A 25,000-nucleotide genomic window follows, 5' to 3' on the forward strand; every position below is an offset into this window, starting at 1 on the left:
ACGGTGCGAGAATATTCAAAGTGTTTCAAGGTTTATGTCGAAGATTGTGTGAGTTGCAAAAAGCCATCTGGTTAATATCAGACCTTGTCATTTATTGTTAAGTAGTTTCCGTGAATAGCCCAGAAAGACTGTGATAGCTGGGAAAATCTTGCTGTAACTTTTGTTTGCCGCAAGATAGGAAAAAGATTACATTTCTAGATTTCGGTAGAAATAAATAACAAATGTTATTTTCGGTCTTTAAAAATGACATGAATACAACCTGGTCACAATAGTCACGCATAGGAGAGTTTTTTCCTTTTTTCACTCAGACATGAAGGTTAAGTGTGATTAGTCACACAGTTCAGTGAAAAAAGCAAGTATGGTGTACATGTACAATAGGAAAACATCGGCGGAAGAACGAGCACTCATCAGATTTTTGGAGATGGAAAAAAGGCAAAAGCCGACTGATCTGCAGTAACGCGAGTGTTAAAATAATTTAACAGTCATTAAACACATTCGCGAACTCACACAAATGTCATCCACGAAAGATGAGGAAGGCCAAGAAAGTTGTCATCCAGAGAAGAGAGACTCCTTAAAAGGACTCTATTCAAACTGCGAAAGATACCGCCAAGCGACTCATGAATGAGGCAAATATCTGTGAAAGTAATGTGTCAGTTCGAACCGTGGGAAGATTCTTAAATAGCAAAGGGTACTAGGCCCAGAAGAAAAGGGGCGCTTGCTAACAATGAGAAGAGCTTACACGTTGCATTTGCCAAAAAGGTGAGAGAATAGTATGACAAGGAGTCATGGGCACTTCAAATACTTTTGCACACAAGACCAACCTGCTTGACAAAGTACGAGCTCCTACTGGCAGGATCTACCGAAAAAAATCAGAAGGTCTCAACCAATATTGCACAGCGGCAGGGAGTAAAGTTGGATCTAGAGGAAAGGTAGTCAAGTGTTTAGAGGCGATGATTTCATAGGGTAATATAGGAGTTATTTTATGCCACGAGTATAAGCTGTTTGTGCTGATTGTGCATGTTTCCTTAATGAGCATAAAATTACGAAGATTCCTGGACAAAAAGATTTGACACTTTCCTGTTGTTTTAACTTCTGGACCACAACCTAAAAAGAAGGCCAACAATGTACCCTTCCCCCACCCCACCCAGGACAATGTTGTTCAGGAAGATGAGCAAAGAATCCATGTACTGTATATCTCAACATTGTGGTGGGAGGGGGCGAAGTGGCAGTGGCAATTTAAGAACCTTAATTCATGCATAAATTTTTTTGGATATGGACCAGGTTCATATACATGTAGTAAACAACCTTGTCCAGGATTCTTGGTTACCCTCTGCTCTTTTGACATCCATTTAAAGAAAATTAATATGTTTACGCTGTAGAACCATAAAAAAAAATTAAATAAAAAACAAGGATTCCATTTCCAATACAAGCCCTCAAAATTAAACAGCCTAAGGCACGCATTTACAGGATAAAATGCAGTTGAGTTATCTCAGATCAAATCCAATGTTGGAAGCTACATGCTCATATTGTAATACAGTACCGGGTCACTACTGTAGCAGCACACACTATTCATAAGCCAATCTACATTCGCCACAATTAGCTTAACCCTGAGCACTTGAGAATGAAGTGAACTTTAAATTCTTCATCCATCCAAAAGGGAAATTTGAATCATATATGGATCACGAGTGCATGAAAAGACATGTCTTCTACATGAACAATGGCAGTGATCTTTTTCACTGTAACTTAGAGATAACATAACATAACACAAGTTATACGTAATTAGAGGTTGTTTTCATTGCATGAGTCATCTACAAAATTACAAGAATTTAAGTAATGATGAGCGACTTACCACTGTTTTTCCAAACAGATGCTTTTCCGTGTGATGTCAAGCGAAAGCTTCACCAATCATTGGCAAGAACTCTGTAATAGTGATTTGATGCAGTTAAATAAATTACTCACACCGAACTCAGGAGATACAGTATTTACTAATTGATCAGTTTTGATTAACCTTTGCGGCTGCTATACAGACACAACCCACGTTAATTAACACATGCACTTGCTATCTCATGTAATCCATCAAGGCAAGTGTTTTAGCCCAGCAGAATTCCAATCAAGATTTTACCTTACATTAAGTCTCGCTTAATTCTTAAATCACTTTGCAATGTTCCTTGTCTGAATAATGAATCCGGCCGCAAATAAATTAAGTGTAAGCAATACAGGAAGATTGCTTGCGTGCCTGTGTCACTCACAAGTGACTTTACAAAATAATCATACCCGGTAAAAGGAATACCAACGGCTAGTTGTAAAACAGGGAATGGGGAATGAAGCAATGGGAAAGGGGAACGGGGAATGGGAAACAGGGAATCTCTAAAAGGAGGAATCTCTAAAAGGGGGAAGTTCTAAAATGGGGAAGTTCTAAAGTGGGGAATCTCTAAAAGGGGGAATTACTAAAACTGGGATTCTCTAAAAGGGGGAATCTCTAAAAAGGGGTATCTCTTAACATCTTTTTAACTCCTAAGAAAGTGTGACAGTCATCAATCACTGGGCAGGAAATGGCTTTCAGATAGCGCTGCATCAAAACATTAGCAGCTGACAACTTCTTACTGCGATCGCAAGTCTCTCATACAGTATATTTATTTAATATATGTATCCATAAATGCATCAGTGAAGGTTGTTAACACGCCTAAGACCTAGCGATTGGCTCACTTGGCGTTCTTTCTCCACCGCTAGCCTTATAATGAAAGAGAGGCGCTCCACAGAGGACAAAGTGTTCCCAAGCCAACATCAGTTGCAATTTCACTTCAACTTGAAAGAAATTCAGTGTCAACAAAACAACATAATTATTTGTTAGGTCACTGAAGGATGTAGCATCCCTTTATGTTTCAAGGGATTCGTATTAGTTGGCCTTCTCGAGCTAACTGATTGGCCTTGCAAATTAGCAATGTATTCTTTGCAATGAACACCGCTCCCCTTTTTGCTGTGTTAAACATAGTCGATTTTTACAGCCACCATCCGAAGGCATCTTATGAGGAAGGGCAACAAATAATTTAATTGCCTGTCTTCAAATAGAAATGGTGGGAAAACATGATGGTATTTACTTTTCTCAGACGCATCCAAAAAAGGCCATTCATGCCACAGTAGTGTACAACTAAATTCAATAGTAATAAGAATATGTAGAATCATAAGCATCCTTGTGTTATATTGTTGGCTTTTCGAGTCATTTCCTTAAATTTTATTTCGTGGTACTCAAGTTGATGGATACCTCACCATTCACTTGCACACGAACACATAAAGGGGAAATCTGAGCAGTGCATGCATGACGAAAAGCATGAAAGACCAATTAAAGAAATACTAAATTCTCCCAAAGTTGTTCGAGATGGCGGGAAAACCATAAAAAAATATTTTTTCGCGACAGGCAATGTTTTGTCTCTTCTCAGCCAAGTTGACGTTAAGTGAACATGGCTGAACTTCAGTTTATCTTGGCTTTTGCTAGTAAACGGAAAAAGCTTGACGGATTTGCTGGTTTGCCAAAGTTTCGATGGGAAGACCTAGTCGGCCAACAAGTGATAGGTCAAGGGACCATTGGGGCCGTGTTTTTGGTGTTTTCAAGCTGAAGGAAAGCCCACAGAAAATGTTATTGTAAAAAAGCTGTTAAGTACAACTCAGGATTTTACAGCTACATTTATCAAGGAGGCCAAGATTTTACAGGATTTACAGCACAAAAACATTGTTTCATGTTTACAGTGCGTTATTAAATTCCTCTCACGGCTGATATCCCACAGTGCATCCAAATGTCAAAAATAAGATTATTCTTTTGCTTCCTCTTTTGCTTGACTGTAATGGTGAATTGTCAAAGGTGCTTAGAAGGTCTCGCTTCTCTACTCTCCTCACGTTGTTGGTTTTCTGACTTTAAAGCCATTAACTTGTCTTCCAGCTTCTGTTCCAGCTTTACAACTTTCATATTGTATGTTTCGTCCGCAGTTTTAAGATAGAAACAGTACTTTGTTGATATTTTAATAGCAGGCATTTCTGTGTGAATTGCACCAGCGGTCAAAAATTGCACTGTTAAAATGGATGCTTGTCATTAAAATCAATGGATCAGACCTCTCTTAATTTTCGCAGTCTCTGAGATTCCCCTTTTTCGTGATTCCCCCTTTTAGAGATAATTTCCCCATTTTAGTCATTCCCCCTTAAAGAGATTCCCCATTTTAGAGATTCTCCATTTTTGAGATTCCCTATTTTATTAATTCCCCTTTTAGAGATTCCCCATTTGAGAAATTCCCCCTTTTAGAGATTCTCCATTTTAGTTATTCCCCCTTTTAGAGATTCCCCGTTTTAGTAATTCCCCGTTTTAGTAATTCCCCCTTTTAGAGATTCCCTATTTTATTAATTCCCCCTTTTAGAGATTCCCCAATTTAGAGATTCTCCATTTTAGAGATTCCCCCTTTTAGTAATTCCCCCGTTTAGAGATTCCCTATTTTATTAATTCCCCCTTTTAAAGATTCCTCATTTCAGAAATTCGCCCTTTTAGAGATTCCCCATTTTAGTAATTCCCCCTTTTAGAGATTCCCTATTTTATTAATTCCCCCTTTTAAAGATTCCTCATTTTAGAAATTCGCCCTTTTAGAGATTCCCCATTTTAGTAATTCCCCCTTTTAGAGATTCTCCATTTTAGTAATTCCCCTATTTAGAGATTCCCCATTTTAGAGATACTCCATTTTAGAGATTCCCCCTTTAGTAATTCCCCCTTTTAGAGATTCCCTATTTTATTAATTCCTCCTTTTAGAGATTCCCCATTTTAGAAATTCGCCCTTTTAGAGAATCCCTATTTTAGTAATTCCCCCTTTTAGAGATTCCCCATTTTGGAGATTCCCCCTCTTAGACTCCCTATTTTAGTAATTTAGAGATTCCCCCTTTTAGAGATCCCCTATGTTAGCAGTTCCCCCCTTTTAGAGATCGACTGAAACTCAACCCACATGCTGGCCAAGGCCAGAGTTGAACCCCGGCTAGCAGTGGTGGTAGGCTCGATAGATAACCAGTAAGCCACCCTGACTCCCAAATGAATGCAGATTGCCGTCAGGTCAAGCAATGGCTTCGTGAACGGAATTAATTTCAACGAAATTACTCTGCAAATTACGATTTGATGTGGTTATTACATTATCAAGTATCACGATAAAACGATCATGTTTCATACGTAGAGGGTTTATCCTTACGCATAACTCAAAGTAACTTCAAAGTCGACCATCAAATTCTGTAACTTTATGAGAGAGTTTAACATGGATCAATGATGTTTCAGTTCTGTCGCAAAGCGAGACATAAGACTTACGTATATGCATCTACAATTAGTCTACTAGCTACTTGGTGGGACTTACGTACATGTAGTTTTCCAGAGCGAAATCTGTTAAACGTGCTTTGGTATCCTTTCAATTTTCCAACCACAAACTTCGAATCTGTTCTTACTTGCCTTATCTATCACAAATGACGGAAAACTAAGAAAAGAAACCGAAACTTCCGTGTTGCGATAAACTGCTGAGAGGCACCTCCCACAATAATCCGAGAATAAGAGAGAGCCTGAGAAAGAGATTGGTAGGTATGTCATGTATGGGGACACATGATTTTGTCCCAAAAGTAGGAGGTACTACCATGTACTATTGTAGGTGTAGTAGCAGTGAAGGTGATGTAATAATAATAATAATAATAATAATAATAATAATAATAATAATAATAATTTAATAACTCCTAGACCGCTATTTACATTCACTGATCAACAGCGTTTTACAACTTAAATTACTACAATGAAATTCAAATTAGTAAAACTAATAATTACATGCCTATTAATAAAATACAATATTTATAATGATGATGATAAGAGTAAATATCAAACAGGATGCGCTTTAAAAGCTACAGGAAATAAGTAAGTTTTCAGCTTACATTTAAGAAAACAAAAGGCACTAGTAGTAGCTGTGGTTGGTGTAGTCGGTCTAGTAGCTGTAGTACGTGTACTAGCTGTAGTACATGTAGTGGCTGTATAGGTTTACTAGCTGTAATAGGTGTAGTACGACCCCATCGTTGCAACCGTTACGTTTTACTTTTCCTGAAACTTGTGTCGTAATGGAAGTTAAACAAAACAGTGTGACAAAGTTTCATGAAACCGACGATGTTACAACACTGTGCAACGCCTGCTGATGCCGTCACAGGCTGCCCAGACTCGGAGGGTGAAAAATTATAAGGATTTGTATGGGAATCTCGATAACAAATAGCCTGCGAACGCAGACGTATTTCCAGCGGTCGTTTCAACAGCCAAAAATACGTCTGCGTTCGCACGCTAGATAACAATCTGAAAAAGATATTTACATCTCGCCAATAAAATCAGACTTCTCCGGCACCACTCACGCTCAAACTCCGTCGATGGCCACACGGATAAATTTACTTGTATTTGACAAAGTTTCAAGGTCCACCGAGTATTCATTGCTGAGAAAACGCGAAAAATATCCAAAATTTTAAAATCCTTCGAGGCCCCCTTACAACGAATTTGGACACGGCAAGTCAACGCCTCACTTGAGCCTCGATACGGTGAGAGCACTGAATAAGTGAACGGTTGACCAGCCGTGTCCAAATTCGTTGTAAGCGACACTCGAAGGATTTTGAAATTTTGGATGTTTTTCGGGAGACGAACTCCCATACAGAAAGCGGAGGGATGCTCTTCGTCTCGCTTACGGGTGTAAATTTCGGATTTGGTCTCACTTTGGTCTCTGGGCAAAAAACAACTTGATATGTAGCCGTAAATGTTTCCTTAGGGTTGCGCGCGAAGAAATATAAAAGTGTGTATGTGTTTCACGTAGGTGAAAGTATTAGATGATAATGTCTCTGTCGTTATTAAAAGTCACGGTATTTCTTTCTCTGTGTTTTGATATGGTCTCCTTTAGGGGTAAAAAAAACCTGAGCCACGCCCAAATTGGTCTCCTTCAGGGGTTTGATGTAAAATTTCCGACGAGCTTCCCTCCCCTTTTTATATGGGAGCCCAATTGGCGTTGATTGTGTTCTGCCTGACAAATTTTACGACAACCAGTTATTGATTATTCCTCTAATTCCATAGTGGTGCAGCTTGTGTAACAATATAAGGTAATAAGGTGTAGTTAGGTAAGGTAATAGCAGAAACCCATATGGGTTAAAACGTGTAACGCGCGTTCACAGCTTTCGAATATTCAGTGCGAACTGATTGCTTGAATGTTTCAGTGCTAAGTACCATATTTGGAAACCCCTCGCTCTTGTTGTTCCAAATATGGTACTTAGCAAATTGGATATTCAGAAGCTTGTTTCCCAGCACACAAGGGGCCGTTACACGTTTCAACCCTTATGGGTTTCTGGTAATAGTTTATTTACGCATTTAAAAATGAATTACAATGTGTATTTACAATAAAATTATTAAAAAACATATTGAATATACACATTATATAAAAATATAAATTATAATTATTATTATTATTATTAAAATAAATTATTGCACTAGGGAAAAAGCTTCTTTTAAACCGCTCCGTTCTTCACTTATATAAGGTTCTGTGGTAGGGTTTCTCATCGTGCGTCCATGCGCGCTCACCCGCGTCATTGTCAGGTGCTTTGAGAGAGGGCCCTTCCCGTCAATTTTCTTTAAAGTTGTAATACAAAGATCTTTGCGGCGTACGTCCAACCTTGGGCAGTCACTGAGCAAGTTCACGTGTCCTGCTGTAGGTTTGTTTGGGAAAGATAAGACCAAAAGCTCTTTTCTGGACTCTTTCGAACTGTTCAGAAAAATAGAAAGGAAGAGCATAATGCCAAACTACGCAGCTATATTCCAAAATACAGCGAATCAAAGACACATAAATTGAGACTAGGGCAGCTGCTGGGACAACGCCCAGACGTAAAACACGTAGAATATGCACGTGTTTTGATACCTTAGCAACTACTGATGCAATGTGCTCATTCCACTTTAAGTCATTCTGAATAATAAGCCCCAGGACCTTATGTGCGCTAACCACCTCTAACGGTTGATCATCAATTGTTAAGGGGGCTAACTGTGGTTTTTCCTTGAAGAAACACAATCGCAACTCCTTGCATTTCTTAGCGTTAAGACGCATCCAGTTGCCAGAGGCCCAGCTGTTTATATAGTCGAGTGTAGCCCGGGAGGATGATAAGCTAACCTTACTAAGGTTCTCTGACAGAGACATCATCCACGCACTTCCACATTCCAAAATTAGGTGACATGGCCCTCCCCAAATCATTGACCATTATGAAGAACAAAATCGGGCCTAATTTGGTCCCCTGGGGACCCCTGCTTTAACAGGGAGCCAGTTCAAGAATGTCTGATTTAACTTAAAGTGGTACTACGACCAAAAAAAATTTTGTTTTTCCTTTGGATTTCAAAACTATGTTAACTAAACACTAACTCACCCAAGTTTTAAGTTCTGATTTTAAAAAGATACCTGTTTATTTTAGCTGGAATTTTCTTATTTATTGGTCCGCCATTACTAACTTCAAAATCTTGAGAGAGCTGGGTCGAGGAGAAAATGACGTCAAACACTCACTAGTTTAAGAATGCAATGCGTGTGTACCCGACCTAATTAATATGCAGCACGGGAGTTTCGGGCTTTCAGACTTTTCAACCCGTGTTTTGCATATATAATAAATTGCGTTTACACGCTAAAATTTTAAGCTAGTGAGTAAATAACGTCATTTTCTCTAGATCCAACCCTCTGAGGTCCAATCGGCCAGTTTTGAACGTGAGTAATGGCGGACCATTAAATCCAAAACTTACACTCAAAGTAAACAGCCTTTGGATAAAACTCAAAGCTCAAAATTTTGCCAGTTAGGTGTTAAGCGAACACGCTTTCAAAATCAGAAGAAAAAAAGGAAATGATTTTATGATCATAGTACCACTTTAACGCGTTGTTTTCTATCAGATAGAAAGTTGATGATCCAAAGGATCAGACAAAGTCTGACGTGGGCTTAAAAAATCTCCTCTTTCATTTTTTAGCGAACCGTATAACTATTGTGAGTGTACTTTATAAATGGAAATTTAATCTTGTGCTGTACCCTGCCCATAGGCCGCCCATTTGGGTTATTCCAAGACATGGTCCAGTCGATTTGCCTTTGAATGGCGCGCGGTCAAAGCCAACCTTTGACCGCGCTATTTCAGAGCAAATCGACTGGACTAACTCTCGGAATAACCTAAATGGGGAGCCTGTGCGCAGGCTATCTCGGGTTCAGGCTGAATGTCTAGGCAAGATGTGCAACAAGAATGTTTTGAAAAAAACAGCTTTATTTAAAGTTTGATCGGAGTCTTCCAAAAATTATTTCCCATTACCTACGCATCATACGCTTCAGGAAAGTATAGAGCGCGTGCTAATTCTCGTGCAAAAGAGATGATACAGCGGGAAGATCTTTTCTCACTTGCTGTTACTGCATTCACGATGTAAGAGAGTTGTAGTATTTGTGACTGAAATTGATAACAATCCAGCTGAAAGTTGCAGTTCACGCTATCTGTCAACAACTTTGTTGGTCGAAGAGACATCGCTCCTAGCCAAGGAAAAGTAAATGAACGTTAATGTGCCTTCTAGAAGTTTCAAGCGTGTACTTAAACGTCAATAAACACCGAATATAGGTCCCTGCATTTTTACAAGGCTTATGTCTCGAACGTCTGAGGAGTAAAATCTATAACAAACTCAATACATAGACCACTATCTATGAACGACAGATGAATTGGCCATCAAGATCGAGAGGTGCCAGTTTTAATATATGCACGACAGCCAGCGATGAGAGCCTACTCTCACTCATGGTACATTTCATGTACTGAATTTTTGAGCCTTTGCATCATGATGATTGAACGCTTGCACTGAGTGTCCTAAAAAATGTGAGAGGATTGTAATCATCCGAATCGGACCAAGTGCACGAATCAGTGACTATACTATCCCGAATGGCACTTTTGAATCCTGCATAACATCAAGAGTTGACTTTTCCCCTTTTCAACTACAGGCCATCAAAAATACAAATTTCATCTTTGGCTTCACTTTGAGGCTAGTTAGATCCCTTCGAAACCCCTGCCCTTCATACACGCCTGTACCATAGGGAGCTCAAGCAACGACAACGACGACGGCAACAAGAACTTCACAAATTTGCATACTTAGTGGGCAAAAACAATAGCTTTGCACGCCCTGCACGTGCGTGATATCACTTTAGTCCATTTCTCTGCCGTCGTCAGTAAAACAACAACGTGAACAAGCCAAGTTTAAGGTTTGGTAAAGGACGTCAGCACTTGAGGATAAATTTTCATTTTCTTCCCTAAATTAAGTGATATTCAGACAGATGTCACTTTTGAGGAACTACCACGCCCTTGTTAAATTTTAAAAAAGTTAAAATAGTCACGAAGCCATTAAAATAACGCGAATTTGTATTTTGAGATGACGTTCTCGTACGTTGCTGTCGCCGTTGTCATTGCTTAAGCTTTCTATTGGAGGGTTGCGTCAAGGGATAGCATCAGAAAGAGGACAGGCCAAAGGAAAATTGCAGGTGGTTAACTAGCAGTTATGGCTATGGGACAAACAATTCATTTGAAGCGGGGCGTCAAGATAGATACCAGCGGAGACCAGACCTGGAGGTGAGTTGGGGGCCCGCTCTCAAACATTTTGTTTTTGCCCTTTCACAGTTTTGGTGTGTTATGGTGTTTTGGTGGCTTTGGTCCAAAAATAAGTGGGGGGAGGGGGTCAGGACCACTCCCCTGGATCCGCCACTGGATACTTGAGAGAAATTGAGCAATTCAAGTTGACTCTAGTGGGGATAAGAGTAACAAAATTGCAGTAATCAGTCCTCCGTGAAGACCACAACAGAGACCAGACAAATTATACAATGTGTAGTTGTACACACCGTCTTTAATGCCCTTCCTGGCAAATGGACAGAGCTTCCATGCAATATCTGCTCACTCCCTGAAATTTCAGGTGGAAAACTTTCGCATACCTGTAGTTCGTCAATCCAAAACTGGATGTGAAACTTTTTCTCTCGTGACCACCATGACTTAATTGTCGAAAAAGATGGGATAATATTTGAATTATTCAAAGTGTAAGTTCATAACCATTCACTTCAATAAGGAATATAGCTCTTATAAGATTTAAGTTTACCGCAGATCGCAAACAAGAGTTTCAGGTTTGACGATAGGTGTTTCAGTTTGAAACAGTTTCAGTGCATTTAGATTAAAGTTAACAAAAGCCACGTTCCGTGTTTCAGGTGGGGAAAAATATAACATTATTGCCTTTTTGATTGCCAAATTGTTTGGAAAAAATACTTAATTGATTAAACTGGGATGGTCCTCTGCGATGCGCTTGGTTTCATGCATTTTTCTCTTTGTGGTTTCGGCAAAGAAACAGTTGACACTGGGCCAGCATGGTAACTTCAACTCCGTGATCGCATCTTGTACAGTAACCTTCAGTTTCTTTATTTCTCTCGATCGTCAAAAAGGAAGTTAAGCTAAAAGTGAATGATAATTGCATAATACGCACTGTTAGAAACACCAATATTACAGTGTAAACAGTGGGTATTTAAGGTGACTTCCTGGTTTTACATTGCGCAACCCTTCTTGCATCATTGCCGTGAGCACAAGCTCGCGCACATTGATAAAATGGCGGATTTTCATTGACGCCAAGCTTAATCCGTCAAAGAATGGCTATTTTCTCCTGTACGAACACAGTGATCACCAGTTTGCGGAGAATGGAGCCTTCATGGAGTAGTAAAAAAATCAGCAAAGATCTATGACCAGTTTTTTGGTTGCCTCCCACGCAGACACTCTGAGGGCTTCGTCCCCTCGTGGGGGAAGAACGCGTGACGAAGCCCTAAGAGTGTCTGCGTGGGAGGCTAGCATTTTCCCGATCATCCCAGACTTTGCCCACATATCGTCAAATTGCCAGACGCTTGACCTAGCTTCTCCCGATATTGACTTCTGCGGAAAATGGAAAGTGTGCCAAAAATTGAAACAGCCAATTTAGAAGATCGATAACGAGCTAAAACCATCGCCGACGTTCCCGAAAGTACAAATTTGTGTTTTCATATGACGGGAATGATCGCCGACGATCCCAAAAATCTGGGACATGTTGGGAAAATAGAAACGCTTCCTATTTTGCCGATTCGTCCCCGACCATCCCAGATTAGCGGGGATGTCTACCATTTATGGTTTTCATCAGTCCGCAAACACTGGGACGGTCGGTAAACTGCGAAATCCCCAATCGTTTGGGATTTTCCCGACAAACGAAAACTAGGTTTGACATGTTTCCTTGGTTCAATTTCGACTGAAAATATGACAATTACTGGTACAAAGGATAAAAAGCAAAGGCAAATGCAGAATTAGAATTTAGTACATGAAAACCAGTCAATCATTTCTATGTTTCAAAAGAAATAACCAATTATGGAAAGACCAGCAGGAGTGTCAAGACACTGAAAACAAAAGATATTTACAGAAGTGGACAGAATCAATGAATTTGTAGTTATTGATGGAATCCTCCAATCCTGCGATAAACTCATCCCACCAGCTACGCGAGCTATGGGAAGAATGGAAAACTAGTTGATTTGTGACGGGTGAAGGGACAGTCTTAGGCAGGTGAATTATGGGATATAATACGAACTCGCTTGTGACCAGGGGTCCGTTTCTCGAAAGTCCCGATAACTTATTGGCCCCAGTGACCAGCTCCCAGGTGGCTTGGTAGCTCAGTAACGCAATTGCACGCCGAATCATTTCCGTCAAATGAAAAGCACCCATAGTCCATTTTCCAAAGGAAATCATGAAGTGGTAGAAAAACGGTTGACTGCTTGTTTCAAAAGCGAGTCAATATAGAATGTTTTCATGTGACGTCACGGCGGCCATGTTGGTGTACCCAACTAATCCTCTGGGAATTGAGCTCTGTTATCGATCATGCAAACGTTTTCTCTTGTTTCGGTTGAAAAACAAGGTTATGATCACGTGAGTGAAAACACTCTATAATACTCTCCTCTGTAGTTTCGGTAGCCAATCTGCGCTCAAGTTGCCATTTTCCACGATTGTATCGACGGACAATAAAATGGACAACTTAATTTTTCTCCTCGAAAGTCTGTGTAAGTGAAGCACTGGTCATTGAGAGCTTTCTTTTGTAAGCCACATTTGAGGTTTCATATGTTTATTTATAAAACAAAGAGACTATGACTATATGAGTCTTGTATATGCCTAAGATTGTTCATTACTATAACATCGACCGTTTGGATTAAGGGGTTTACTACTTGGTATGAACCAATAAATCTATGCATTGATCGTAATCTCCCAACAACTAAAAGAGGAAATATTTCTACAGTTTAAACTTTCAACGCATGCTAAATAAGAGATCAAACATCACTCTTATTTCCTAGTTATTGACCTTCTCGAAGTTTCTCTAAGAAATTGCCCAAAGAGATCGCTCAAATCCTGAAGTTCATTTCCTAGTCTTTTACATTCTAGAAATCTGCCTAAGGGCTGATTTACACGGTACGATCTTTGTCGCATGCGACAACGGCTTACGACAGGCCCACGACATGATTTACGATTGTTGTGTACGTCAGAAAAAATGTCGTAGCATTTAAAACATGTTTTAAAACGCTGCGACAATCGTAAGTCATGTCGTAGGCCTGTCGTGAGCTTGCCGCATGCGACAAAAATCGTACCGTGTAAATCGGCCCTAAGAAATCGCCCATTTTCAAAAATATTTTGCCTTGCACCTCTGTGGTAATATCTTAGAAAATCCGCCTTTCTGAGAAACTTCCTATTTGTTTGATTCTGGAACCTTTTTCAAGCAATTTCTTGAATAGAAAAGTTCGAGTCTTAAAACCTCTATATACATTCATTAGCACATCAGGTAATTTCTACTTTCTTAATTTGTTACCTTCTAGGAATATGCCCCAGTAGTCGGCCATTTTTTTAAATTTTGCGTTGGCCTTCTTATAAATTCTCAGGAAATCTACATTTTAGATTCTTCAGAAAAACTTGCCATTTCTTTGTCCATGGGCTCTCTTTCGCACCTTTTTTTTTACAGGAAGACTAATGAGAAGATCTGGCAACTTTGTCTTGAATTTTTGTTTTTTTGAGAAAAAAAGGATGATCATTACATATGACAGCAATGATATTTAGCGTTCCCAGTATGAATGAAAAACGGTTCTTCCTGGAAACTCTGTCTTGGACTTAAATGGAAAGTTCACCATCTTCCTTTACCGCTTATGATGAGGTTAAATGCTTTAATGCTTACAATAACTCATTTAATTGAAGTAAGGAAAATGACATATTGACGCATTACAGTCCAAGAAGTAGTTATCTCAACTTTTGGACGCCATTTCTGAAAAAAAGAGTAAGAAAGAAAGAGAAAACATAGCGGGTTAAATGACGATTAGAAATTTCATTCTGATTGATAAATGATTATTAAAGTGCTCCTACGACCGAAAAACAATTCTTCTTTTTCTTTGGATTTCAAAACTATTTTAGCTAAACGCGAACTGACCCAAGTTTTAAGTTCTGATTTTAAAGAGACACCTGTTTATTTTAACTGGAACTTTTTTATTTATTGATCCGCCATTACTAACTTTAAAATCTTGAGAGAGCTGGGTCGCGGAGAAAATGACGTCAAAGTTAAGACTCACTAGTTTAAGAACGCAATGATTTTAGTTTCTAAAGAAACTGTGGTGCTGCGTCGGTGGGAGATTGAAACAGAAATTTATTTTATCAAACGAGTTGATAAAGGTCAAATAGCCACCGTGAAAGATTTGGAAAGCTGACGTTTCGAGCGTTAGCCCTTCGTCGGAGCGAATTGATTCGCTCCGACGAAGGGCTAACGCTCGAAACGTCAGCTTTCCAAATCTTTCACGGTGGCTATTTGACCTTTATCAACTCGTTTGATAAAATAAATTTAAGAACGCAATGCTTGTGTATGCTGCTGAATTAGTATGCAGCACGGGAGTTTCGGGCTTTTACATTTTCAAACTGGTGTCTTACATATATAATGAGTTGTGTTTACACGCTGAAATTTTAAGCTAGTGAGTAAATGACATCATTTTCGATAGATCAAACCCTCTAAGGTCCAATCGGTCAGTTTTGAACCTGAGTAATGGCGGACCGTGAAATGCAAAACTTACACTCAAAATAAACAGACTTTAGATAAAACTCAAAGCTCAAAATTTTGTCAATCAGGTGTTAAGCGAACCTGCTTTCAAAACCTGAAGAAAAAAAGAAATGATTTTTTGATCATAGTAACAGTTTTCCCCTTTACCTCATCTTCACACAACCACATTTACATTCCTAACTATCTTTAGAGATTATTAGCATAGAAATCTGGCACCACTGCCCTGGCGTACGAAATATTCTCTCACGGTTGCCGTCCGCGCCTCAAAAGCGCGCGTGCTTAAGCTCCCTATCTAACTTTACTTTACGGTGGTAACCGGCAATTAGTGATTTCTTTTCAGTCCATGGCACTGTTCAAACAGTTACGTACAGAAAAGAAAGTACCCGACCCGGTGAATGGGGTAGACTTTCATATACGGGACTAAAATGGCAGAGGACAAAAGAACCATTGTCATTCCGATTAGGCCTTGCTAATTAGGTATTAGTATGTTCGCTTTGTTCTTTTGTTTCGAGAATATTAATTATTTCGGATCCGGTGTATGAAAGACCTACCGGTGAATGGAATCAATATTTATTTTATTCCTTAGCCAAAGCAATTCGTAAAAGAACTACATTGACGGCCGATTTGAAACCATTTCTCTGTGAGGAGCTTACCTTTTTCTCTCAACAGCTTTCCGATACGAAACCTGTACATCATATTTCTTTTCAGTAATTAAAATTATATTAGAACAGCACTTACCATTCTTTTCGAGTTCTTGAGGTCCAAATTCAAACGTGACATCATCGCCAATTAGAACAAATGGCGCCCAGTATTTAATGGCGGAATACTCCTTTGTCTCCCGAAGAGATTTCATAGCATGGTGAAGAGCTAAACTTGCACTTTTTCTATCTGCCAGGTGTCCGTAAAAGCTCTTCATGAACAGCAAGGTCGCCTCATCATCAATTGCCCAGAGTGACACCAAAACAGACCGGGCACCAGCACATAGGAAAGCTCTGGCTATTCCCACCACACCCTCAGATTTTACCTCTCCCTGACCACTATGACAGCAACTCAGCACAACCAGCTTTGCCTGAAGACGAACTGCTTGAACATCACTCATTGTTAACAGGTAATCTTCCTCTTTGGGGATCTGTGATGTGCGGTCGGGATTTGGGGCCAAAACGATTTCTCCAAATTCATCATCTCCATGAGCAGCAACATGGATTAAAGCAACTGACTTCATTCTTTTCAGCACCTCAGCTTTCGTTGCATTTTTGCCTGTGAGAGGCGTGGTCTGCAGAAGGTCTCCAATCATCTCCACCTCTTTTTGCGCGCACGGCAACTGTTCGTACATGGATCCACCGGTGCCCCAAGTGATTTCCTTTAAGAACGGATCTCCCACAAGCAACGCTTCACTCTTACTGTTCAAGTCATCAGGTGCACTAGCTATCAAATTTAACGCGGTCAACGAGGGAACACTACGAATCATGAGAGAGTCACTCAATGCAGAATAAGGAGCCAAGCAAAATGGTCCGTCAGGAACAAAGATTAAGTCATCACCCTGGAGCAAGTCTGCAATTGGACTGATTAAGACATAATACAAGGGCTGCAAAGTCTTGTGGGAGACGCTCAAAGACTGAAAGGTTTCCTCACCAGCCCCTCTATTGCAAGAGAGGTCGCTGCGTTGTCTGTGTACCGAGCGATTCTCGCATCGGACAACAGTCCCTGCACCAATCTGTTTCAAAGTAGTTTCTATCAGTGAATTGGCACTTCCATTTACGATTTCCTTTTGCCTGAACCTTATTCCGCTTCCTCTTCTCAGAAGCCAAAAATTAATAATGTTCCGTTCAAGTGCCATGAAAACTGTTTGTAAAGGCAAATATTTCATTAGAGCGGAAATAGTTTCCTTCGTCGAAGCTCTCTTGGAAGGTTCTTCATCAAAGCCGAATTGCACCTTCAAAAAGTCTGTCAAGGCCTGTGCTCGTCCTTGTTCAGCAGCATACAGAGCCTCATCAACCTCTCCATTCTTTAAAAGTGCTGTCCACAGAGCTGTGTACGTCCCTTGTTTTGTATCACGAAAGCTTATTTTCAATGCATCCTCTGACTGAAGAAGCCTTGTTTCATCAAAATGTCTTATGCTTAGACGATAAAAATTAAGGGCTTTGCACAACGAGCCTGAAAATTCGTGAAAACGACCAAGATTATGGCAAGCGCCTCCCTGCCCTACTGGATCCTCCGTTTCCTTGGAAATGGTAAGATGTTGTTCGTTAAAGAGAAGAGCATTTTCAAGCTCACCCATTCTGCCATAAGCGATGCCGAGATTGCTATAGGCCATGCCCTCCCCAGCCCTATCACCTACTTCCTTTGCAATGTTAAGACTTTGTTCGTGATACTCTATGGCTCGCTTAAAATTGCCCAGACTGTCATAAGCGTTGCCGAGATTACCATTGGCCCTGCCCTCCCCGCGCCTATCCCCTACTTCCTTTGCAATGCTAAGTTGTTCTTCGTGATACTCTATGGCACGCTTAAGATCGCCCAGACTGTAATAATCAATGCCGAGATTACCGTTGGCAATGCCCTCCCCGACCCTACCCCCTACTTCTTTTGCAATGCTGAGATGATGTTCGTGGTACTGTATGGCTCGCTTGAAATCGCACAGACTGTGATAAGCGTTGCCGAGATCACCACTGGCAATGCCCTCCCCGGCCCTATCCCCTACTTCCTTTGCAATGCTAAGATGTTGTTGGTAATACTCTATGGCTCGCTTGAAATTGCCCAGCATTTCATAAGCGTTGCCGAGATAACCAATGGCCGTTCCCTCCCCGGCCCTATCACCTGCTTCTTTTACAATGCTAAGATGTTTTTCTTGATACTCTATGGCTCGCTTGAAATTGCCCAGACTGTGATAAGCGATGCCGAGATTACCATTAGCCCTGCCCTCTTCAGCCCTATCCCCTACTTCTTTTGCAATGATAAGATGTTGTTCGTGATACTCTTTGGCTCCCTTGAAATTGCCCAGAATGAAATAAACGCTTCCGAGATTACCATAGGCAATGCCCACCCCAGCCCTATTCTCTACTTCTTCAGCAATGCTAAGATGTTTTTCGAGATACTCTATGGCTCGCTTAAAATTGCCCAGTCCGTTATAAGCGTTGCCGAGACCACTATTGGCCCTCCCCTCCCCGGCCCTATCCCCTACTTCTTCTGCAATGCTAAGATGTTTTTCGTGATACTCTATGGCTCGCTTAAAATTGCCCAGTCCGTTATAAGCGTTGCCGAGACCACTATTGGCCCTGCCCTCCCCGGCCCTATCCCCTACTTCTTTTGCAATGCTAAGATCTTTTTGGTGATACTCCATGGCTCGCTTAAAATTGCCCAGTCTGTTATAAGCAATGCCGAGATTACCATTGGCCCCTCCCTCACCGGCCCTATCCCCTACTTCCATTGCAATACTAAGATGTTGTTCGTAATACTCTATGGCTCGCTTGAAATTGCCCAGACTGCAATAAGCGTTGCCGAGGTTACCATTGGCATGGCCCTCCTGGTTCCGATCCCCTATTTCTTTTGCAATACTTAGTTGTTGCTTGTTGTACTTTCTGGCCTTTTTAAAATTGCCCAGATTGTGATAAGTGATACCGAGATTGTTACAGGCTTCTACCTCTCCAGCACTGAAACCTATTTCCTTAAAAATGCTTAATGCTTCGGTGTAATCTCTCTTGGCCTGTTCAAAACAAGCCAAGCCATAATAATAACCACCCAGCTTGAAATATGTAGTACCCTCCCCTTTTCTGTTTGCCTCTTTTTTGGCAACGTGAAGCTCTTGTATATGTTGCTCAAAAACGTTCATCTTCTTGTCTGCCATTCTTGATTACCAGAACAAGGAAGGTCGTCTTTGAAAGTGGGCGCACCTTGAAAAATACGAAAGAAAGCATGAGAAGTTCAATGCACTGACCACAAATGCTGCAGGTACGTAGCCAAGCCAACGCCTAAGAGATAGCATCTCATTATGATTCTAACAAAGCCAAACTTCTGCTGTTGACGTCAAACTCTTTACTTCTTTTGCTGAGCCCTTTGTCTGATTAAACTGAACTTTTAAAGCCAGAATTGACCGCAAAAAATAGACGTATTTAAATGGCATAAATTTGTCTCATGTCAGACTTAACTCAGCCAAAGTAATACTGTACTGTTGTCATGCTCGCGTGATACCACTGTTTAAAACTGGTCGTCAATCACTTTTGATGACATACAGACTGCTCTAAATGTCCCCTGAATTTTTAAAGTTGCTCTAGAAAGTAATTATCTGTAACCGTCTTGTAAGTAGCTTAAATAAATTGCGTCACATATATCATACTATACATTACACTAAGTTTATGTTTTCTCTACATTGCGTATTTACTAACTCTTTACCACTGATTGACCTGTACAAGAAGTCAGGTTGCGCTTGATGCCAGAGAACATGCCATAGGTGTGTGTTTACTTATATTCTAAGGCCTTTGTTACTGTGGATAAAAAAAAATTGCTTCATAAATGTGAATACTAAGGGAGGGGTCCATTACGTTGGCGTAATTTGCTTGGTTTAACGGCCATTAATATACGCACCCGCGCTCCAGAAGTATCTATTCTGGTTCCCTCATTACTCGGGCCCGTAGAGCCTCGAGTTATAAAAGACGTTAGATTTCAGCGTTTTTTTTTTCTGTGCAGCAAAAATGCACAATAGAAAAACGTGGCGATGTTTGATTGGGCAATGCACAATAGAAAGCACGTGGCGGTGTTATGATTGGGTAATGCACAATAGAAGTCACGTGGCGCTGTTTACTTCGGTTATTTATAGCAAGGCACATAATCTAAGGTCACGAAGAGCACTGTGATGCATTGTTTGGATCACTGAAGATCGACATTGCGTTGGCTTTTCTTCCTGAGGGGCTCAAAACACATAAAGAAAGGCATACGCTTTTCGCGGTAGACCCACACTAAAAGATGTCAAGCATCAGCTTCGAAACGGTTCGTTCCGCGAACTGAATGAGACAAGAATATACTCGAATGTAACTGAAATGGACGCAACTATTGAAATTGATACAAGTCAAAATACTAATTCTTTAACAAGCAGCGGGTACCTTATTGAGAACTACTCTAAAGATGACAGCGACAAAGAAAATAACTCCACAAACAAATGGCTGCCATTTTGGAATCTTTTGAAGACAAAGTATAAACATTTGCACAGCGAACAAATGGCCTCACGCTTGTACCATTTTCACCGCTAAAAAATAGCCTCCCGCTCAGTGTACCATTGACTACGAAGATAAATTTTTTGTCTATTGGGTTTTTCGTTTTTTATTGTTAAACAGTTTGTTTCTTTGTAATGGTCTAGCTTATATCCTTTGTTCTCAAACTCATGTGCTTTCACAGATAAAAGCACTCGGCCTGCGGCCTCGTGCTTTTATCTGTTTCTCGGTGTTTGGAACCCGTGATGAAGCACTCGCCCTCGTTTTTGACATATTACTTAAACTAGCCATATTAGCGATCGTTTTCACTGCCATCTTGTGTGTATAGTTCTGTTCTAGTTTTACAAGATTTGATGTCATCAGTGGAGACTGTGATCAGCTCTTTAGAAAATAAGTGTGATGTAGTTTGAAAGGCTGTACAGTTATTTGATTCTCAATGATAATAAAGACTTCATTACAAAGGAGAAATATAGGTCTCGATAAGCAAAAGTGTGTTTACTTTAGTTGTGATTTGCGTGTGCATCGACATAGACGTGCCCGAGAACCGAGCAGCAGAAAAAGGAAGAAACTTACTGGAACGTATTTGGTTAAAAATGTACCGAGGTCATCCACATTTTATCGCATGACTAGCCAAGGAGATCACTTGCTCGTAAACACAACTATAGGAGCTACCTCAGGTATGCGTTTAAATCTAAGCACGTGGTACAGTAGAGTGTATGTAACACTTTTTCAAAAAGCGTGGATGAACAAGTAAATGCAAAATGAAATAAAATTAAATACAGACTCAGGAATACCCGCTACGATTTGGAAAAGAGTGTTGTTTTGTTTTCTCAGAAACGAAACCTATCTATTTTGAATTCAGGGTGAACTATTTACACAGTCAGTTAGAGTTACCAATCAAAACAGAGTTTGTAATTGGAAATCTAAACATCTTCGAGATATAAAAACAAAGTTGTCAATACGTAAACCTAAAATATTGCAAACCATAATGCTGACTAACGCAAAGGCCAACGAAATGGATCATGCATAGGACGTATCTGAATGATTATGGGTTAGATGAAAGCGATATATTGTTAAAATTCCCAAGTTATCCCTTTTCGTGTTAATTAGTAATGCAAACAAGTCTTAGTAATAAATTGGACTAACGAGGAACCAGTGATTGTAAACTTAAGCTAGTAATTGCCATGGTGCGTATGTAACACATAATCATGAGAAGATTCACGGGAAACGGAATTTGAAATGTTATGCAAGGTTAAGTATTTGAAGGTAAAATAGGTATTTGTAGACTTTATGATTCGATATATTGTGCACATAAACAAGTATATGTTGTTCTCTTTAAATGAGATTTTGCTGCCTTATCAGTAAAATACGGTTAAAGGCACGTGACCGTACTCGCGTTCTTTGTTATAATCAACGGTTTTGTTGTAAATAAAACGAGGACATAAAGACTTTGTTCCTAGATCTCAGATTATAACGTACACCGGCATTGGCCAAATCTGTTTAAGCCTCATTCATTATTGCTAAAGAGCACGTGTAATGCCTACCTGCTACATAGTAGAACCTGTGTAACTGGCTACTTTAATAGACAGGGTCTAGCTATAAAAGCCTCAGTTAGTCACCAAGGTTCACTTGGCAGTTTGTCTTCTATAGTAAAATCAACTAGCTGTTTGCAATTTTTCAAACGTTTTTCTCCTCCCTCCCTCCCTTTGGAGATGGGTTGGATATATCGCTTTGCCGTCATGAAAATTGGGTCACTCCTGCGTGGTGTGGTTAAGTGTGCGCAGCGACTTCCCCCAAGCTTGTTGGCTCATTTGCCTTTGTACATTGCTCACTAACCAATACTCTTGTCCGATCCAGCACTTCCTGTTTACCACTCAGCTCGTAGTGCTGGGGAGATAAGTGAGGTTGTTCTATGTCACGCAATCTGGAAATCGCACAGGCTAACCAGCCGCAAGGCAGTGTTCCCCTCAAAAAACGCCAATACGTCTGTTGTCTCGTTCTATTGCGCCTTGCGTTTGGCGTTTAAAGGCTAATTATGCATGTTGATACCAAGGAACACCGTTCAGAGAGTTTGCGTTCACATTTCTATCTTTCTCTCTCTAGAGTTACAATACACGTAGCCGGGGGAGCGGCATTCCCCCAGTCTTGGAAATGTTCGGGCAATACGCTCAAAATAAAGAAACGATAAAAGATGGAATTAAAAAATGTATACATTTTTTAATTTTTTTTAAATTGTAACTAGTGAGCAGCACACAGCAACTGATCTTGTTAACTTTGTTTATTATCCGACCGGTTTCGTCTGATCAAACAGACTTCATCAGGGATTCTAACAAGATGTTTAAAGGGAACTAGTTTTATACATGAAGTTATAGTACAAAAGTAAAGGGTGTGAAAAGCAAAACTGACCCACAAAAATTACGCGCAGGATATAACGTAAATCGTACGTGAAAAAAGTGTAAAGTTCAATTTTGGGGCTCACGTATGTGAGGTTCTAAGTTACTTGATCGAGTAGACCTACATAGATTATATAAGGTTAAAAAAACAGTTTTATGACTTTTAAGGGTTGTAAATTAATGTTTCTTTCGTACATTTTGAGAGAGTAAAAAACGGATTTCAACAATCAAGCATTCGGGCACTGTGTAATTTTTTTTGGGCAAAAAGGACACCGCCCCCCCCCAGGTCGGATCGTGCCTGTACGCCTATGACAATACGCGAAGTGAAATAAGAATGACAGGCCAAGTGACCCACACTATAGTATTCTATCTTTTCTCCTGCCCTTACCATTCTGGAAACGAAACACTTTATCCTTAAAGTTGCCCAGACTGAAAGAAGCGTTGCCGAGATTACCATTGGCGTCTCCCTCCCCGGCCCTATCCCCTACTTTTTTTACAATACTTAGTTGTTGCTTGTGGTACTTTCTGGCATTTTTAAAATTGCCCAGGCTGTGATAAGCGTTGCCGAGCTTGCCACAGGCTTTTCCCTCTTCAGCACTGAAACCTATTTCTTTAAAAATCCTTAATGCTTCTGTGTAATCCCTCTTGGCCTGTTCAAAATAAGCCAAGCCATAATAATAATCGCCTAAATTCAAGTATGCAATACCCTCCCCTTTTCTGTTTCGCTCTTTTCTGGCAACGCTAAGCTCTTGTATATGCTGCTCGAAAACCTTCATCTTTTTGTCTTCCATTCTTGATTACAAGAACTCTTGAGAACTAGAAAGGTCGTCTTTGAAAGAGAGGGCACTCCTTGAAAAATACGAAAGAAAGCATGAGAAATTCAATGCACTTTTCACAAATGCTGTAGGTACGTAGCCAAGCCAACACTAAAGAGACCGCCGGTTATTACGAGTCTAACAAAGACAATTTTCTGCTGTTGTCGTGAAACTCTTTACTTCTTTTGTTGAGCCCTTTTTGTCTGATTTAAACTGAATTTTTAAAGAAAGAATTGACCGGACAAAATGGACGTATTCAAATGGCATATATGTGTCCCATATCAGACTTAACTCAGCCAAAGCAATACTGTTGTCCTTTTGTCATCATATTTTCCTGATCAAATCAAATTGTTGTTGTGATACCACTGCTTAAAGCTGGTTGTCAATCACTTTTTATGACATACAGACTGCTCTAAATGTCCCCTGGATTCTCAAAGTTGCTCTAGAACGAAAGTAATTATCTATAACCGTCTTGTAAGTAGCTTAAATAAATTACAGCACATTTATATTACACCACATCATCACAGTATACATTACACTAAGTTTATGTTTGCTCTACTTTTCGTATTACTAACTCTTTACCACTGATTGACCTGTACAAGACCTCATCTTGCGCTTGATGGCAGTGAACATGCCATTAGTGTGTATTTATTTACATTATAAGGCCTTTGTTATGGTGGATAGAAAAAATTCTGCTTCATAAACGTGAATACTAAGGTGTCCATTACGTCGGCGTAATTTGTTTGGTTTCACGTCCATTGATATATGCACCCGCGCTCCGAAAGGATTCATTCTCGTTCCCTTATTTTTCTTATCCTATGTTCATGACTTCAGTGATGTATTCAACTACCAGACCTGATTTTATTAGCAATTGCTGATATGGCGATGCTAGTCTCTTAGGTCTAATTATTTGGTTACCTTGTTCAAGGCAAAAATAACTTCCACTAAAGTTGCAGTTAACTAATTCTTTATTGTATTTAAGCCTCGAAAGGAAAGACGTCATCTTTCAATGCAAATCTGCAAAAATTATGAAAGAACTGACCAAATCCTAGAAGGGTCTTTCTTGGGGATGTGCTTGACTAACATCTTTCTTGGAAACCCTGTATTTCTCAATTGGCTTGCAAAATCTCTGAATCCTACAGCATTTAATTTCAGGTACAGTTGCTTTTCTAAATTTTGTTTACGAACTCTGTACTACTGTTTAGTTTATCCTTATAGTCATTATTGTATTATTGTGCATGTACAAATCCAATCTTCGTAGTCTTGTCTCTTTGCAAAGCGTACAGTCAAAATAGTTCCGAAATCAATCACTGAGACCCAATCTTCAAAGAAATAGAACTATCAAATTTTCGGATATTAGATTACAAGAACTTGGTAAATTTATGTATTTTTATAAACATTCTCTTTCACCATCAAGGTTTTATTCATAATTTTCTATGGAAAACCACGTCCATGACTTT

At 39.9% G+C, this 25,000-nt stretch overlaps 3 protein-coding genes across 7 annotated transcripts in view; all 3 read right to left on the minus strand.

Annotated features, from left to right (window-relative positions):
• LOC138024323 (tetratricopeptide repeat protein 28-like) overlaps window positions 1-5,533 on the minus strand; it is a 126,394-nt gene extending 120,861 nt beyond the window's left edge. The window contains exons 1-2 of the mRNA XM_068871483.1: window positions 5,377-5,533; window positions 1,850-1,920 (exon numbers count right to left, since the gene is read on the minus strand). The gene's annotated coding sequence lies outside the window, so the exon portion shown is untranslated. The remainder of the gene's footprint in view (window positions 1-1,849; window positions 1,921-5,376) is intronic.
• The window catches only part of LOC138024322 (tetratricopeptide repeat protein 28-like), a 95,159-nt gene that overhangs the window by 53,900 nt on the left and 16,259 nt on the right, over window positions 1-25,000 (minus strand). The window contains exon 5 of one of the 5 annotated variants that reach the window (XR_011126977.1): window positions 19,517-19,609. The exons of the other annotated variants lie outside the window; for them this stretch is intronic. The gene's annotated coding sequence lies outside the window, so the exon portion shown is untranslated. Of the gene's footprint in view, window positions 1-19,516; window positions 19,610-25,000 lie in introns of those variants that run through there. 5 annotated transcript variants of the gene reach the window in all.
• Window positions 13,153-18,978, minus strand: LOC138024327 (tetratricopeptide repeat protein 28-like). The gene is made up of 2 exons (XM_068871489.1): window positions 15,870-18,978; window positions 13,153-14,351 (listed from the first exon to the last, which is right to left on the minus strand). Exons 1-2 carry the CDS (start codon window positions 18,970-18,972, stop codon window positions 14,332-14,334), a joined length of 3,123 nt encoding a protein of 1,040 aa, XP_068727590.1. The 5' UTR covers window positions 18,973-18,978; the 3' UTR covers window positions 13,153-14,331.

Source organism: Montipora capricornis, chromosome 11 (assembly GCF_036669925.1).
Source record: "Montipora capricornis isolate CH-2021 chromosome 11, ASM3666992v2, whole genome shotgun sequence".
In the NCBI taxonomy this organism is placed as follows: Eukaryota; Metazoa; Cnidaria; class Anthozoa; order Scleractinia; family Acroporidae; genus Montipora; species Montipora capricornis.